Consider the following 16,214-nt stretch of genomic DNA (forward strand, 5'->3'; position numbering starts at 1 on the left):
TAATACAAGGTCACAGAAGAGGGACCCTAATACAAGGTCACAGAAGAGGGACCCTAATACAAGGTCACAGAAGGGGGTCCGTTATACTGGATCACAGAAGAGAGACCCTAATACAAAGTCACAGAAGGGGTCCGTTACACTGGATCACAGAAGAGGGACCCTAATAGAAGGTTACAGAAGGGGGTCCGTTATACTGGATCACAGAAGAGGGACCCTAATACAAGGTCACAGTAGAGGAACCCTTATACTGGGATTCTGAAGACGGTCCATTATACAAAGTTATCTCAAAACGAGAGCACAAAGATGAGACTATACACAATGTCACAGAAGACGGTTTTTATGCAAAGTTACAGGAGAGGATCCTTCAATATAATAACACTAGGTCACATAAAATAGTTCCTATTAAAACGTCACAGAAGACGACCCTAACACAGAAGTACGGAGGACTTTCCCTAACAGAGGATTCCTTACACAAGGTCACAGAAGAGGACTCCTAAAACAAGGCCACTTCACATAAGAGGGACCTTAGTACAAGGTCATAGGTGATGCCCCAAGGTCACAAAAACAATCCCAATTACAGAGTCACAGAAGAAAGCCCCAATATATACTATCACATGAGAGATGACGGTCCCTTGTACAAGGGTACTGAGGACAGTCCCTAATATATTGGCACAGATGACGGCTTATACTATAAAAACGGTTCCTAACACAGTGTGGCAGAAGATGGTCCGTAATACAATTCCATAATTCGATGACCGATTCCCAATTCTGTTTTGATCTGTATACGATCGCGTTCGACTTCCCTTGGAGTCTACAGCTCCCTTAGGTCTGCATGTTATGAACACGTGAGTCCTTGACATTATTTTACTTATCATACTCTCCTTTTTCAGAAGAGTCGGTACATATCAATGTTGCTATCCATCATATACTAGATTATCGATGAAACGCAAGTCTCCCGCTGACAAATATTTACCGTGTAGGAGAGGTAAATACAGATATTGATACAACTGGCCTGTTTGATCAATCTCTGACCCGAAAGCACACACATCTCGCGCGCTGCGATGATGTATGATGTTTTGTACTTTTAATCTGGAAGGACATATGTTTCCCAATCGTTAAAGCAGACCTTGCTATTCAAGCCTGCTATATCCGAAATAAATGACGTTCGATCTCCTTTGTTTTGCTAATAAATTTCAAACCGATATTATGCAGACGATATTCTAAAATGGAATTATAGAACGCACTAATTTCAATTATTTAAAAAAAAATTATATTCTTAATTTATTTTTTACGACGTTCTATTCATAGAGTAAATGGGAGATGAGAAGTAAGGCAATTGGAAATGTGAGATGTGGAAGGCAGTTTTATTTCCTGTTTTACTTGAGAAATGATAAGGATAATTAGGTGAAAACCTGTTATCTACCCTGTAGCTGAATAAGGATTCTCCATTTACATCGGGTATTTCTAATTATTTTGTCATAAAGTCACTTCTATAAGTTATAGCAATCTGTTATGTTGTTGAATAAAGCACAGGCATTTAGACATATTAAGACATATATTTCTATAAATATACGGTTAACTGATAAGCATGGATATATTGTCAACACTAACATTAAGACCTCTGTTATTAATAAACCCAAACAGGAAGGATTGTTTGTTAATTGAAAAAGGTATATAAAGAGCATTCAGGGGTCTTTCTGGAGTCTGTACTTCCGGACACTCCCACATTGAGTGATTTATATTTCCCTTTCTGAATCGCGAAATAAACATCGGACTAGCAACTCTACCTTCTTTAAATAGTTTAGAATTTACGGAGAGATTATAGAGTGATATTCTGTGTTGGAATTTAGTATTTTTGTTATAAATGGAATTGCTGTGAAATTGTTTAGATTTAATTCTCTTATATCAAACAAGACCTGTTATTGCCATTTGACTCTGCCAGTAGCTATAATATCATTTTGATAAAGAACGTTGTAGAAAGATTTGTATCCTCGTGTGTTTTGAAAGATCTTGATATCTGGGGTAAGAAAGGGCGAATAACTGGATTCAAATTCATTGATATTGGCAGACATTCGTGAATTAATCCATGAACTTGGAAAAACAATTGTGTGAAGTGGATATTATTTTTCTGAAAGTTCCTCAAATGTATCAAAGGAAAAGTTGCCTGTATTCTTGATAAGATCTAAAAAAAAACGTCTGTGTTCCTGATTGATAGAATATTGAGTTACCTGCGATATAATATTTTTGTTATGCCAAACAGTTTTTGTTAAGTGATATTTTCTCCAAAAATTGTTTGTCCAAATATTTCTTCATTTTAATATATATTCACCACTTTTTTATTCATCAACACATCCGTATCAATCCTACAAAATAATGTAAATTGATTTCAATTTCCCTTCGTTACGGTGTGGTCTCCTAATTTACCCTAGCTTCAAAGCGCCAATAAGAACATTCAAATAAACCATCTTCAATCCCCTATCCCTTTAGTTTTTAACAACAGTGTTTCTTTGGATTTTATTTGTTTTACACATTCCTCTCATCCTTTTCTGTGTGAGAACACTACACCAAATCGATTATCTCTTATTGCAGTTAATCCTTTTTTATCAGCATGGATTTAAAACAATGTTGATATGATTTTCTGAGGATACGTGTTTTGTTTATTGCAAGAGCTAGTAGTTTATCATCAACACCTTCTTTTTCATTTTTGTAACGTGGAAACAATAAAACATGCAATTTTTTTATCGTAAGATTTATTAAGATTAAAGATTTCTTTTAATGAAATCATTTGGATAAATATCAAAATAGTCTCTAAAAGCTTAGTAAAATGCACAGACAAATAAAAAAAAGAATAGAAAAAAATAAATGAAATAAAAATAATCAATTTGATACATTACACATTTTTTATCTGAATGATGGGTGTGTCTTTGCAAATATTCGGGTGATTTTTAGAGAGATGAAAACAAATTTTGATTAAAAATATATGATAGCCATCAATGGAGAAACGGTATTTCATTTGTAGCCAAGCTTTCATAGGAGTCTTTAAAGAATGCGCTTCATCAGAATGAAAACTTGATCAAATAGAGGATATAACATGAACGAGATCAGAAAACATAAGACGCCTTAGTAACGCATGTACATGTAGTATGATATACACGTGAGTTCAGTATGAAAACACAACAAGGAGATAATTCAATTTTGTCCTTACGTGTAGCATCTGTCTAAGGATCAATAAGTACATATTTCTCAGTAAAGTATCCTGTGGCCTCGGATGTTGACATGGTCACGGACGTACACGATTTACACCACGGCTTAGATTGATCGATACACAACGCAGAAAAAAACCAGAGTAAAACGATGAGTTAGAAGTCACGTGACAAGAAATAATCCTGTTAAAAAGTCAGTACTGACAACTAATGAGTATGACATAAATGAACTTCTGATATTGTTTGATAGCAAGTCATGGGAAAAGCTGTGCCCTTCTCGAGGTAGTTTTGTGTGTTGTCTTGCTAAGTTTTGTTTAAACTATTTTTTCATTGTATACAATGTACACTTAGGAAATAAAAAATGCTACAAACCCTTTTACAACAGCCATATTTAAAACGACAGCTCTCTACCTTACTGTATGAAAATCGCAATAATTTTAATTTCCAAATTCCTTAATATTAATTTTGCGATTCATGGAAAGCAACATTTCAGCCTCCAATATATATATATGGTTCTTATATATTGCTATCTGTTCTATATTTACGAATGTGTTCCTTAATCATCAAGTTTTCTACGAATGCCACCTACAACTCAAGGACCAACTTATAACACGGGATAAATGTTATCTCATTGGAAAATATTTATGTCGCTGTGTTTGAAGTGGGACACCTAAAGACTCCCGTGTTTATAACATTAACTGGAGTCCTATGTTTGCGTGTTTTATCGATGAAGTAGAAGCCGCTCATCCTTTAAGAAAGTCTGGTCGTCTCCGCTTTGTGCTGTCTGGGGTCAGCAGTAGGTATTGTTTTATTGACGGTTGCATATTCTGCTATTGGTTTTGAGCGGTGATTGGGCAAACATATTTTGGTTCCATCATTCAGAAAGGAACAGCTACGTTTTGATTGCCTCACATTAGGTTTCACATGACCTTTGTGCTCTTGTCTTCATACAAAAGTGTATGATATCAGCAGGAAATCGATTTCTAGAGATGATGGATAATCTCACGCCAATCGTCCATATATCAATCATTAATTCACGGTATTGTCACGATAGAAATGTACTTTCTGTAGTTACAAAGGCAAGAAGTTTAACACTAGTACAATATAATTAGGATTATGTTTCTACAATCTTAGCCGCCTGATACTTGGCTATGATATTTCTACATAGCAAGGGTTATGGACAGGTCAACATCCCAATGTCAGTAGGTTAGAATATCCACAACCTATTCTAGAAAGTGACGTGATGAAATGACTGTCAAGAACATTATGTAGTAACGTGAGCTCTTTCGAATTCATCGACTGTAAAAATATCGTCAATGAAAAAAGAACACTGAAATTTAGGGAATTAATGTATTTGTACACTGTTTGAAAATGGTCAGGCAGAATTAACTCTTAAATGTCAAAATCGATGTGTCCATTACATCAATATTTAGCAGATTAAAAAATTCACCATCACGGAAGAAATAGAGTTACATTGGTGTCGTTTAGTGTTTTGAGAATATGAATGAGTGACAACGCTATTGCTTTGTGTGGTGCGACATTCTGTATGACTGATAGCAGAGCCTTGAGGCACACACTTAATTTATAAAGACAGGCGGAATTCAGATGAGGAGGGTCTGTTTTATGCAATCAAGATTTTGCCTTTTGATCTCTGAAATATTACAATTTCAATTCGGTTGATGTGACAGAGTAATTGAAACCTGTGCGAGAGTATAACACTTGTATCGATGTCTGGAAACTATTAGTGTGTAATACAATTGTAAACTAAAGCAACTCCTCCGCTGATTGTCTTTGAAACACTTCATTACAAGTCTGATAATGAGACAGCTCTAACGCCTGGTTTGATCTCATAAAAAGTGGCATTTTCTCTTCGAAACTACAACTATTCTTTATTAAGTTGTAAGTAAAGTTGTGTGATGTTTGCGACATCTGCGTTAATTGGAAATATACAAATCGTTTCCAAAAAAGGAGGACATGAACTGTTGTGTATGTTATATATCGTGATAAAGGATTGTATCAAACAGATGATACATACAAGATAGCGGTGGAGGAGTGAAATATGTCTCGATTTACATTACATGCTCAAAATTAGTTTATATCTGCATAGCTGTATCGTCGATCGCTTCTGCTTAAAACAAGCTGTTGATGATAAAGTAAAGATTGTAAAGAACATGCGCAAGCCAATGTATTTAAAATATGTGGAACAGTTTTATTTTGGTTACACACGCGCTCATACGATTTTTAAATGATTTATTACTATATTGTACAAAGTTGAAAGCACCTTTCTTTACAAATTTAGAATGAGTTTTAGTAGAGTTAAATAATAACAAAATCGACCTTCTAAGGATGCCTCAGTGATACTAAGGGACAGAAATTTGAAACCAGTTTCTTTTTTGTAGGAAAGGATTTGATATGAAATTACTTTCCACTAGGATATTTTTGGGCATTCCCATTATCTCATCACAGTACTTACCATAGAACCCTATGTGTATGGTATAGTGAATGGGGGTATGAAGTTAAGGGCGTCAAGTGTGATGATTACTTGTAATTCCAGTTTCATATATCGTAATATGTTTCGTCTTCCGAACATTTAGATGCTGTATATCAAATAGTGTTCCTTTAGTATATCTGCAGTCAGTCAAATACGGGGAACTATTTTGAATGTGGTGTGGATGTATACTAAGCTTAATTTCGAAAACTGAACAGTAGCTAAAAATTGATGGAGAGGCAATTGATTATCAGACGTGTGCTTGTGGTTTGATAATGTTCTGTCTAATGTAGTCTTGACGCGTGTGGTCATTGCCTGGAGGTGGGCTGGTCATTATGAACCAGCGATCAGTGCTTGTGTTTTCCTTAACGACTCTAAAATAACACATTGTGTATCCATACCGTTAACCAGAATCTGTCATAGCACAGGCGAAGGGGACATGTTAATCAAAATCAGTTTTAGTTCACCACATTTAAGCGCGACCAGTAGCAGCACTTGTGTGGAAATTGTAAATCATAAATAAACGGCGGTTTAAATAACATCAATAAATCAAATTTAATCTTTATTCTTTATATCGCCTCTTTACTGTAAACTGGGTTTCAAAATCTTTGCTTTGTCTTTTTTTACCCTACGACCTTGTTACAGTTGTATCGATGATCAGTTGATTATTGTCACGTGACAGAAGCTTTACGACCAAGCAATTAATGACAAGCACTTCCCATTCCTTCGTGTATTTGATCAAGAAATAAGTGCATCATTGCTATCCGCGAAGTGGTTAGTATTGGTAACTGATACGCATCTTAACAAAAAAAAAATTCGTGTCGTTAAGTGATCATCTGCTAAAATATTTCATTGTTCTTGTTTCCACTTTGGACACTTTCCAAACATTTTTCTGTGTCCTGACACTTCATTTGTCCTTGTAATCTTATTGGGCGTATTAGCCCTCTTGTCAATAAGTCGAAAATATTTGAAATGTAAGTTTACTGTTCTGTAGGTTAATGTCAAGGCCGTAAACGGTTGCTGAGGTGAAACAAGTAATGATTGGTGCATATGTCACTACGATCCTTTCAGATACATAGCTAAAAATGGAAGTACAGTCAATGTTATATTCTGTCTTCATTTAAAACCTGAATCAGATTCAAAATTCAACAAAGAGCATCAGATCAGATCAAATCAACAATCAATGCATACGATATGTGTGATTCCTTTTAGCGAATGTTGTTCGTTATTGTAGTCGTTAACAACGACAAAACAACCTTGTTGTTCTTTTAAACACTATTTAGTACTTCAACTTATTGTAATTAGTTGTATAGATTCAAAAGCACAGAAAAACGGGAAAACAGGATCCTCAGTTTGCATTGGGCATATTACTCATAACGGAAGTCAACATCAAACATGGCCTCCTCGCAGTCATTCGGCAAGAGAATGCATACACCGCAGCCACCAGTCTGTCAAATCTCAGACTCATCGTGAGAAACATAACACAACAGACATTGTAAAAGAGAATTGTCACTGGATGTATGTCAGTCACCAGTCTGTCAAATCTCAGACTCATTGTGAGAAACATAACAGACATTGTAAAAGAGAATTGTCACTGGATGTATGTCAGTCACCAGTCTGTCAAATCTCAGACTCATTGTGAGAAACATAACAGACATTGTAAAAGAGAATTGTCACTGGATGTATGTCAGTCACCAGTCTGTCAAAAATCATTGTTATAAACATAAAGCTAAAAGAGAATTGTGAGAAACATAACAGACATTGTAAAAGAGAATTGTCACTGGATGTATGTCAGTCACCAGTCTGTCAAATCTCAAGCTCATCGTGAGAAACATAACAGACATTGTAAAATAGAATTGTCACTGGATGTATGTCAGTCACCAGTCTGTCAAATCATAGACTCATTGTGAGAAACATAACAACACATAACAGACATTGTAAAAGAGAAATAACCACGATAGAAGAAGGAAGTCATTCTGTAAATCATAAATAGTACATCAGACTTTTCATGGAGTTATGCGATGTATTTTGGCTTCCCATCATATGATTAGTAGACGAGTTCGAGGCTGCAAAAGTAAGAATGGTTATGACTGTGAGCGACCTCAAGGATACGAAGATCAAGAATGCTGAACCGAACTACAGAGGCATTGTGGGTAAATCATGTGTATGACGATAAGAATTCGGAAGATGATTCAAGATGATATCAAGCAACGGAGGAAGAGATCGAGAAAGCAAAATTGGTTTAGATTCGGCACATTTTGATCATGTCATCTGCTACATTCAGTTAGTGCTGAGATCAATGGTTGACCTGCTTCCTAACCAACAAACTTTGGCAGTTAGGTATCAAAAGATATGTACACTTCCCTCTATGTCACAAAGAAGGCACACTTGACTGCATTCCCCTTTAGGACTTTTGATCCTGGCGTCAATGATGAATATAAAAAAATCACAACCATCCCTATCATTTAATTCACTTCATTTTTTGGCTCATATATATACTGTTTTGCTTATAAATTCGTACTGAAAATTATGCAATCCTGAAGAAAAATTCTTGTTTCGGAGATACTAATATTCTCTTTTTAAGTCATTCATATGTACATCCACCATATTATCTTATCTATTTTCACTATATAGAATGTCTGAATGATTAAGATGATATATCCCTATATATTATCGACGTTAATACGACACTGGTCGGCGGTATGATAAGGGGTGTTTTTTCAGTCTGTTTTATTACCATGACTACACTGCTGAGCTGTATTGTCCACTGATTAGTAATATAAACCAAACAGATCACAATTTTACGTCTCCAGAAATAATGTATATTCAACGGTCATAACAGCTCGCGTGCGTCAACTGAACGTAATAAAATTAGTCATCAATTCTTTTGTCGTTGTTTTCTATGATGGCATAAAAATGAAGTTAAAAAAATATTCTACATGGCGGCTGTTTTCTAGGTATAAACGAGAACGAAGATTAGGACAAAACTGTGATATATAATGTGAATAAATCGCGATGATTTATCGGGAAAGATGGCTGAGATCAGAGATCTCTATAGACATATGTGAGACTGGAGATATTGCCCAAAGGTAACATCATATTACATGATACTATCTGCACTAACTGATATTGGGGAATACACAGGTGTCCGCACATCCGCGGATATTTTTTTTCCGTCACAAAGGAGTGCTGTTCATGAGACGTTGTTATAAATCAAACATATATTTATAAGAGAAAATATTCAAAGATTATCCTCTGTGACCTCAGAGGACTGCTGACCCAGAGAAGTAGCGTGATCATAAACCGTCATACACAATACAAGTCTGATGTCTGACCAACAGGAATGCACGTATTTAGCATCACTCGTGACGGGTAACACAAAAAGTATATAGAATGTCGGGTAACGCAATGATAACACACCCCTTTCCATGGAGTTCCATTCTGTGAGCGAATGTCAAAAGGTAAAGGGTCACCTGCCGGACCACGAGGGTACCCCAGGTTCCTTCCACAATAAGACCCTCGCGCTCTTCCAACGGCGAGCCAACAAGAATGATCGGTATAAGCCAATAGCTTGTTTCGCAATTGTTGTAAAATAAATAATTTTTAATATTTATTTAAATACATAAGATCTTCAATATTAATTTATTTTTCATTGGCATATGACACAAGAATAACCTTTAAAAGCATTTGTGCGAGTCTCTGGCCTTTTAGAAGAAATAAAACTACGTGTATATTAATATGTATGCGACAGCATTAAAGAACATGATCATCAGGTGATAAAGCGGGAGACTTATCACAGTAAACAGGTGATGTATTCATCCTGTTGAAACATATATTGTTTGCATTTTTATCTAAACATGAATTGTATCATCAAACCCATATACTGCTCATATATCGGTATCCATGACGACTGTGACTCCAGGCGAAGTATGGATCATCATCACATCACCAGTTCACCAGCCACGGAAGTTTTCCACACCTTCTTCATCATGATTATGTGTTATCATTTCGTGTCTACACTGTTAATGACAATCAAAGACATTTACCATGTGAGCAAAATCAATTAAAACACATTTTATTAGCCGACATCATCATTTTAGTGTTTTGATTCCAGCGTCTTCTCTTAAAATTGTATATCATATTACCATAACATGATAAAGTACTACCCATGTTACTCACGTGTTACCTTATTGCTAAGACACGTGCTAGATGAATGTCAAGGCATGTAAGATCTCATTGTATAGATATATGATATCTTATTGTCTATACACGTGCTACATCATTGTCTAGACACGTGATATCTTATTGTCTATACACGTGCTACATCATTGTCTATACACGTGCTACATCATTGTCTAGACACGTGATATCTTATTGTCTATACACGTGCTACATCATTGTCTAGACACGTGATATCTTATTGTCTATACACGTGCTACATCATTGTCTAGACACGTGATATCTTATTGTCTATACACGTGCTACATCATTGTCTAGACACGTGATATCTTATTGTCTATACACGTGCTACATCATTGTCTAGACACATGATATATTATTGTCTTTACACGTGCTACATCATTGTCTAGACACGTGATATCTTTTTGTCTGTCCACGTGATTCATCATTGTTTAGACATGTAATATCTAATTGTCTATGCCCGAGCTACGTAATTGTCTAGACATGTAATGTCTTATTGTCTATGCACTTGCTACATTATTATCTAGACACGTGATATTTTATTGTCTATACACGTGCTACATCATTGTCTAGACACGTGATATCTTTTCGTCTATGCACGTGCTACATCGTTTTCTAGACACGTGATATCTTTTCGTCTATGCACGTGCTACTTCGTTGTCTAGACAGGTGATATCTTATTGTCTAGACACGTGCTACATTATTATCTAGACACGTGATATCTTACATCTCTAATTTTGTTACTGTGTAATACTGGTCTGGATGTGAAATGCGACATGCCCCTTTTTAACTGACGTTATCGCGCGGTATAATGTTTACACATTTGTGTACTATTAGTTTCTTGTTTGCAGTGATTGTTTATATTTTGTTTTAATTTTCTGGGTACGGAGAATACATTTTCAATATCAATTTGTCGAATAGTATTTGCGTGTTATATGGCGTTCTCTGTAGTATATTGTCGATGTCTGAAGCTGATTTAGAGTGAATGAGAAATGAAAAAAAAACCAATACATTTATATTTCATATGTCGCGTTGAGGGATGAGATATTTCATCCTCGAGGTCACAAACTCTGGTTTACAACATTTTGTGACCCCTCGGATGGAATATCCCTAACCTACATCCCAACACATTAAAAGAGTCTTATACGCTTAGACACGAGTTACATTATTGTCTAGACACGTGGTATCTAATTGTCTAGACGCGCGATTTCGTATTGTCTAGATACCTTATATGTTGACGTTGTCTATACACGTATTGTAGTTTTTGTATTTTCTGTATTTTATCATATCTATAGCCTAACCTGCTGTAGACAGACATTACCTAGATACACGTTACCTAGATACACGCCACCTAGATACATCATACATGGAAACACGTTACCCAGATACGAGTTAACTAGAAACACGTTACATAGATACGCTTTAACTGGACGTATGTTACTTAGATACCAGATGCCTAGATAAATGTTATCTAAATACACGTCACCTAGATACACGCTACCTATACATACCTTACCTAGGTACATGTTGCCTTGATACATGGTACTTACACACCTGTTACCAACTGAAGGTATTTGGGACAGCATCTGTTGGAGGTTGTTTGGGGCAGCATCTGTTGGAGGTTGTTTGGGGCAGCATCTGTTGGAGGTGTTTTGGACAGCATCTGTTGGGAGGTGTTTGGGGCAGCATCTGTTGGAGGTTGTTTGGGGCAGCATCTGTTGGAGGTTGTTTGGGGCAGCATCTGTTGGAGATGTTTGGGGCAGTATCTATTGGAGGTGTTTGGGACAGCATCTGTTGGAGGTTGTTTGGGGCAGCATCTGTTGGAGGTTGTTTGGGGCAGCATCTGTTGGAGGTGTTTGGGACAGCATCTGTTGGAGGTTGTTTGGGGCAGCATCTGTTGGAGGTTGTTTGGGGCAGCATCTGTTGGAGGTGTTTTGGACAGCATCAGTTGGAGGTATTTGGGACAGCATTTGTTGGAGGTGTTTGGGACAGCATCTGTTGGGAGGTGTTTGGGACAGCAATTGTTGGAGGTGTTTTGGACAGCATCTATTGGCGGTGTCTAGGGCAGCATCTGTTGGAGGTTGTTTAGGACAGCATCTGCTGGAGGTGTTTGGGGCAACATCTGTTGGAGATGTTTGGGGCAGCATCTGTTGGAGGTGTTTTGGACAGCATCATTTGGAGGTGTCTAGGGAAGCATCTGTTGGAGGTTGTTTAGGACAGCATTTGTTGGAGGGTGTTTGGGACAGCATCTGTTGGAGATGTTTGGGACAGCATCTGTTGGAGGTCGTTTGGGACAGCATCTGTTAGAGATGTTTGGGACAGCATCTGTTGGAGGTTGTTTGGGGCAGCATCTGTTGGAGGTTGTTTGTGGCAACATCTGTTGGAGGTTGTTTGGGGCAACATCGTTTGGATGTGTTTGGGGCAGCATCTGTTTGAGGGTGTTTGGGGCAACATCTGTTGGAGGTGTTTGGGACAGCATTTGTTGGAAGGTGTTTTGGACAGCATCTGTTGGGAGGTGTTTGGGACAGCATCTGTTGGAGGTGTTTGGGACAGCATTTGTTGGAAGGTGTTTTGGACAGCATCTGTTGGGAGGTGTTTGGGACAGCATCTGTTGGAGGGTGTTTAGGACAGCATTTGTTGGAGGTGTTTTGGACAGTATTTGTTGCAGGTGTTTTGGACAGCATCTGTTGGGAGGTGTTTGGGACAGCATCTGTTGGAGGGTGTTTGGGACAGCATTTGTTGGAGGTGTTTTGGACAGCATCTATTGGCGGTGTCTAGGGCAGCATCTGTTGGAGGTGTTTTGGACAGCATCAGTTGGAGGTGTGTAGGGCAGCATCTGTTGGAGGCTGTTTAGGACAGCATTTGTTGGAGGTGTTTGGGACAGCATCTGTTGGAGGTTGTTTGGGACAGCATCTGTTGGAGATGTTTGGGACAACATCTGTTGGAGGTATTTGGGACAGCATTCTGTTGGCAGCATCTGTTGGAGGTTGTTTAGGACAGCATCTGCTGGAGGTGTTTGGGACAACATCTGTTGGAGGTGTTTGGGACAGCATGTTGGAGGTGTTTTGGACAGGTTGGAGGTGTTTGGGACAGCATCTGTTGGAGGTTGTTTTGGACAGCATTTGTTGGAGGTGACAGCATCTGTTGGGTTGTTTAGGACAGCATTTGTTGGACAGCATCTGTTGGAGGCTGTTTAGGACAGCATCTGTTGGAGGTTGTTTGGGACAGCATCTGTTGGAGGGTGTTTGGGACAGCATTTGTTGGAGGTGTTTGGGACAGCATCTGTTGGGAGGTGTTTGGGACACCATCTGTTGGAGCTTATTTGGGGCAGCATCTGTTGGAGGGTGTTTGGGACAGCATTTGTTGGAGGTGTTTGGGACAGCATTTGTTGGAGGTGTTTGGGACAGCATCTGTTGGGAGGTGTTTGGGACAGCATCTGTTGGAGGGTGTTTGGGACAGCATTTGTTGGAGGTGTTTTGGACAGCATCTGTTGGGAGGTGTTTGGGACAGCATCTGTTGGAGGGTGTTTGGGACAGCATCTGTTGGAAGGTGTTTGGGACAGCATTTGTTGGAGGTGTTTTGGACAGCATCTGTTAGGAGGTGTTTGGGACAGCATCTGTCGGAGGGTGTTTGGGACAGCATTTGTTTGAGGGTGTTTGGGGCAACATCTGTTGGAGGTGTTTGGGACAGCATCTGTTGGAGGTGTTTGGGACAGCATTTGTTGGAGGTGTTTGGGACAGCATCTGTTGGGAGGTGTTTGGGACACCATCTGTTGGAGGTTGTTTGGGGCAGCATCTGTTGGAGGGTGTTTGGGACAGCATTTGTTGGAGGTGTTTGGGACAGCATTTGTTGGAGGTGTTTTGGACACCATTGGGACAGCATCTGTTGGAGGTGTTTGGGACAGCATCTGTTGGAGGTTGTTTGGGACAGCATCTGTTGGAGATGTTTGGGACAACATCTGTTGGAGGTATTTGGGACAGCATTTGTTGGAGGTGTTTGGGACAGCATCTGTTGGAGGGTGTTTGGGACAGCATTTGTTGGAGGTGTTTTGGACAGCATCTATTTGACGTGTTCAAGGCAGCATCTGTTTGCGGTGTTTGGGGCAGTAGCTGCTCAGTGATATTTGGGGCTGACTGGTTGGTCGATAAATGCTTGTGGACTGAATATGGTGGGATGATACTTAGGAGTTGGATGCGGCCGGTGGATGTATATGACCAGGATGGGGCCGTTGTATGTATGCGAGTAGGATGCGGTTGATGGGCGTATGCGAGAAGGATGTAGTCGATGGATGATGTTTGTGTGTGGGATTTGATCGGAGGATGTTAGGGAGCAAAATCTGGTTGATGGATATTTGGAAGCACAATAGGACAAACCAATGGCAATCACAATGCATGATGAGTAACAAGCAAGATACGTTTTTTTATATTCCATTGACTTCTAGTGTCTGGGAATTTGTTGATATCAAACAGATGTCTCAGTAGTTTTAACACGGTAGAATATTGATTTATCTGACCAGACATCTGTTTTTCATGAGAGAGCAAGCCGATTGCTCCTATTTCGGACGTAGCCGTTTACGTTGGTCAGTATTCAGCTGTTTCCTGCCTGTTTACTCTGTTGTCTGCCATTGATTCCCAGTACCAATCAAATTGGATCGTGTTAGGGTCGTCCAAGTCTCATTGTGGTATAATTCCGACTCTCCACAGGAAATGAATTAGCCAGTTCCCCTTGGGTATCGATGCTATTCGGAGACACGGGCGACCTGCATTGGCTGATTATGTAAATATTTAGATCTGCCCTAATGCTCCTGTGCGTCCATAGAGTATTATGTATAAGTATTCAAATATTCTAGAGTTAAAGATAAGCACGATTATCTTGGGTCAAGAACATTCTTACATCGATGAAAATCACCGATTCTAATAATGTTGTAGGATAAATTAAATTTTCACCACACAAAGATTGGGACAGTAACATTGCACTACATACCAAGGTCATGACAGTAACATTTCACTACATACCAAGGTCGTGACAGTAACATTGCACTACATACCAAGGTCATGACAGTAACATTTTACTACATACCAAGGTCATGACAGTAACATTTCACAACATACCAAGGTCATTACAGTAACATTTCACAACATACCAAGGTCATTACAGTAACATTTCACTACATACCAAGGTCATGACAGTAACATTTCACAACATACCAAGGTCATGACAGTAACATTTCACTACATACCAAGGTCATGACAGTAACATTTCACAACATACCAAGGTCATGACAGTAACATTTCACTCCGTAGTTTGTGATTAGATACTTTGGCAGTTGGGATTTGTATTCAAGAGATACACGGTTTGTATAACACTCAGTAGTAGATTTAGGTAAGCCACTGGATGTTACATGCTGATGAACGTAAAGAAAGCACCATTCCAGTCTATCGAATTTATCCCTCACAAGTGCTTAACATATATATATATTGATTATTGAAGGTTAAGAGAAACTATATCAAAGCAGAATTGGTGTGTTTTTGTGAAAGTTCGATACCAGGTGATTGTTTTCAGTGCTGGGATAGGACCATGTCTCAGTGAAACGTGTTGTTAACGGGGGGTCTTACAGCTGTAGTACTCGCTAACATTCACAATAGATAAAGAATCAGGGTAACATTATTTGATATATATGGGAGTGGTAAAGCGACATACGTCAATGCGACCGAATCTTACGGCAAAACTCCGAAAATATATCATTATCTCACCACTCTGATGTACACCAGTCCCTCTAGGACTCGACAGTGATGTTATATCATATGCTGTTTCGTCCCTCTAGGACTCGTCAGTGATGTTATATCATATGCTGTTTCGTCCCTCTATGACTCGTCAGTGATGTTACATCATATAGCTGTTTCGTCCCTCTAGGACTCGTCAGTGATGTTACATCATATGCTGTTTCGTCCCTCTAGGACTCGTCAGTGATGTTACATCATATGCTGTTTCTAGGTCCAGTGATGTTACATCTAGGACTCGTCAGTGATGTTATATCATATAACTGTTTCGTCCCTCTAGGACTCGTCAGTGATGTTATATCATATAACTGTTTCGTCCCTTTATGACTCGTCAGTAATGTTACATCATATAGCTGTTTCGTCTCTCTAGGACTCGTCAGTGATGTTACATCATATAACCGTTTCGTCCCTCTAGGACTCGTCAGTGATGTTACATCATATGCTGTTTCGTCCCTCTATGACTCGTCAGTGATGTTATATCATATGCTGTTTCGTCCCTCTAGGACTCGTCAGTGATGTTATATCATATGCTGTTTCGTCCCT

General features: G+C 38.6%; 3 protein-coding genes across 3 annotated transcripts; all 3 read right to left on the reverse strand.

The window, feature by feature from the left end:
• Nucleotides 1-11,657: 11,657 nt before the first annotated feature.
• LOC132554512 (sperm mitochondrial-associated cysteine-rich protein-like) lies at nucleotides 11,658-12,038 on the reverse strand. The gene has a single exon (XM_060218832.1). It carries the CDS (start codon nucleotides 12,036-12,038, stop codon nucleotides 11,658-11,660), a length of 381 nt encoding a protein of 126 aa, XP_060074815.1.
• Nucleotides 12,039-12,701: 663 nt separating this feature from the next.
• On the reverse strand, nucleotides 12,702-13,070 carry LOC132554523 (sperm mitochondrial-associated cysteine-rich protein-like). Its single transcript, XM_060218845.1, has one exon. The coding sequence runs from the start codon at nucleotides 13,068-13,070 to the stop codon at nucleotides 12,702-12,704; it is 369 nt and encodes a 122-aa protein (XP_060074828.1).
• A 14-nt stretch (nucleotides 13,071-13,084) lies between these two features.
• Nucleotides 13,085-13,849, reverse strand: LOC132554531 (uncharacterized). Its single transcript, XM_060218857.1, has one exon. The coding sequence runs from the start codon at nucleotides 13,847-13,849 to the stop codon at nucleotides 13,085-13,087; it is 765 nt and encodes a 254-aa protein (XP_060074840.1).
• Nucleotides 13,850-16,214: the final 2,365 nt, after the last annotated feature.

Source organism: Ylistrum balloti, unplaced genomic scaffold (genome assembly GCF_031769215.1).
Source record: "Ylistrum balloti isolate Yb309-2 unplaced genomic scaffold, AGI_CSIRO_Ybal_v1 Utg369640, whole genome shotgun sequence".
NCBI classification, from domain to species: domain Eukaryota; kingdom Metazoa; phylum Mollusca; class Bivalvia; order Pectinida; family Pectinidae; genus Ylistrum; species Ylistrum balloti.

Bases quoted from the DNA above. Each gene is read 5' to 3' on its own strand.
- LOC132554512 (XM_060218832.1), bottom strand. From the start codon at position 12,038: ATGCTGCCCCAAACATCTCCAACAGATGTTGCCCCAAACACCTCCAGC.
- LOC132554523 (XM_060218845.1), bottom strand. From the start codon at position 13,070: ATGCTGTCCAACAAATGCTGTCCTAAACAACCCAACAGATGCTGTCAC.
- LOC132554531 (XM_060218857.1), bottom strand. From the start codon at position 13,849: ATGTTGTCCCAAACATCTCCAACAGATGCTGTCCCAAACAACCTCCAA.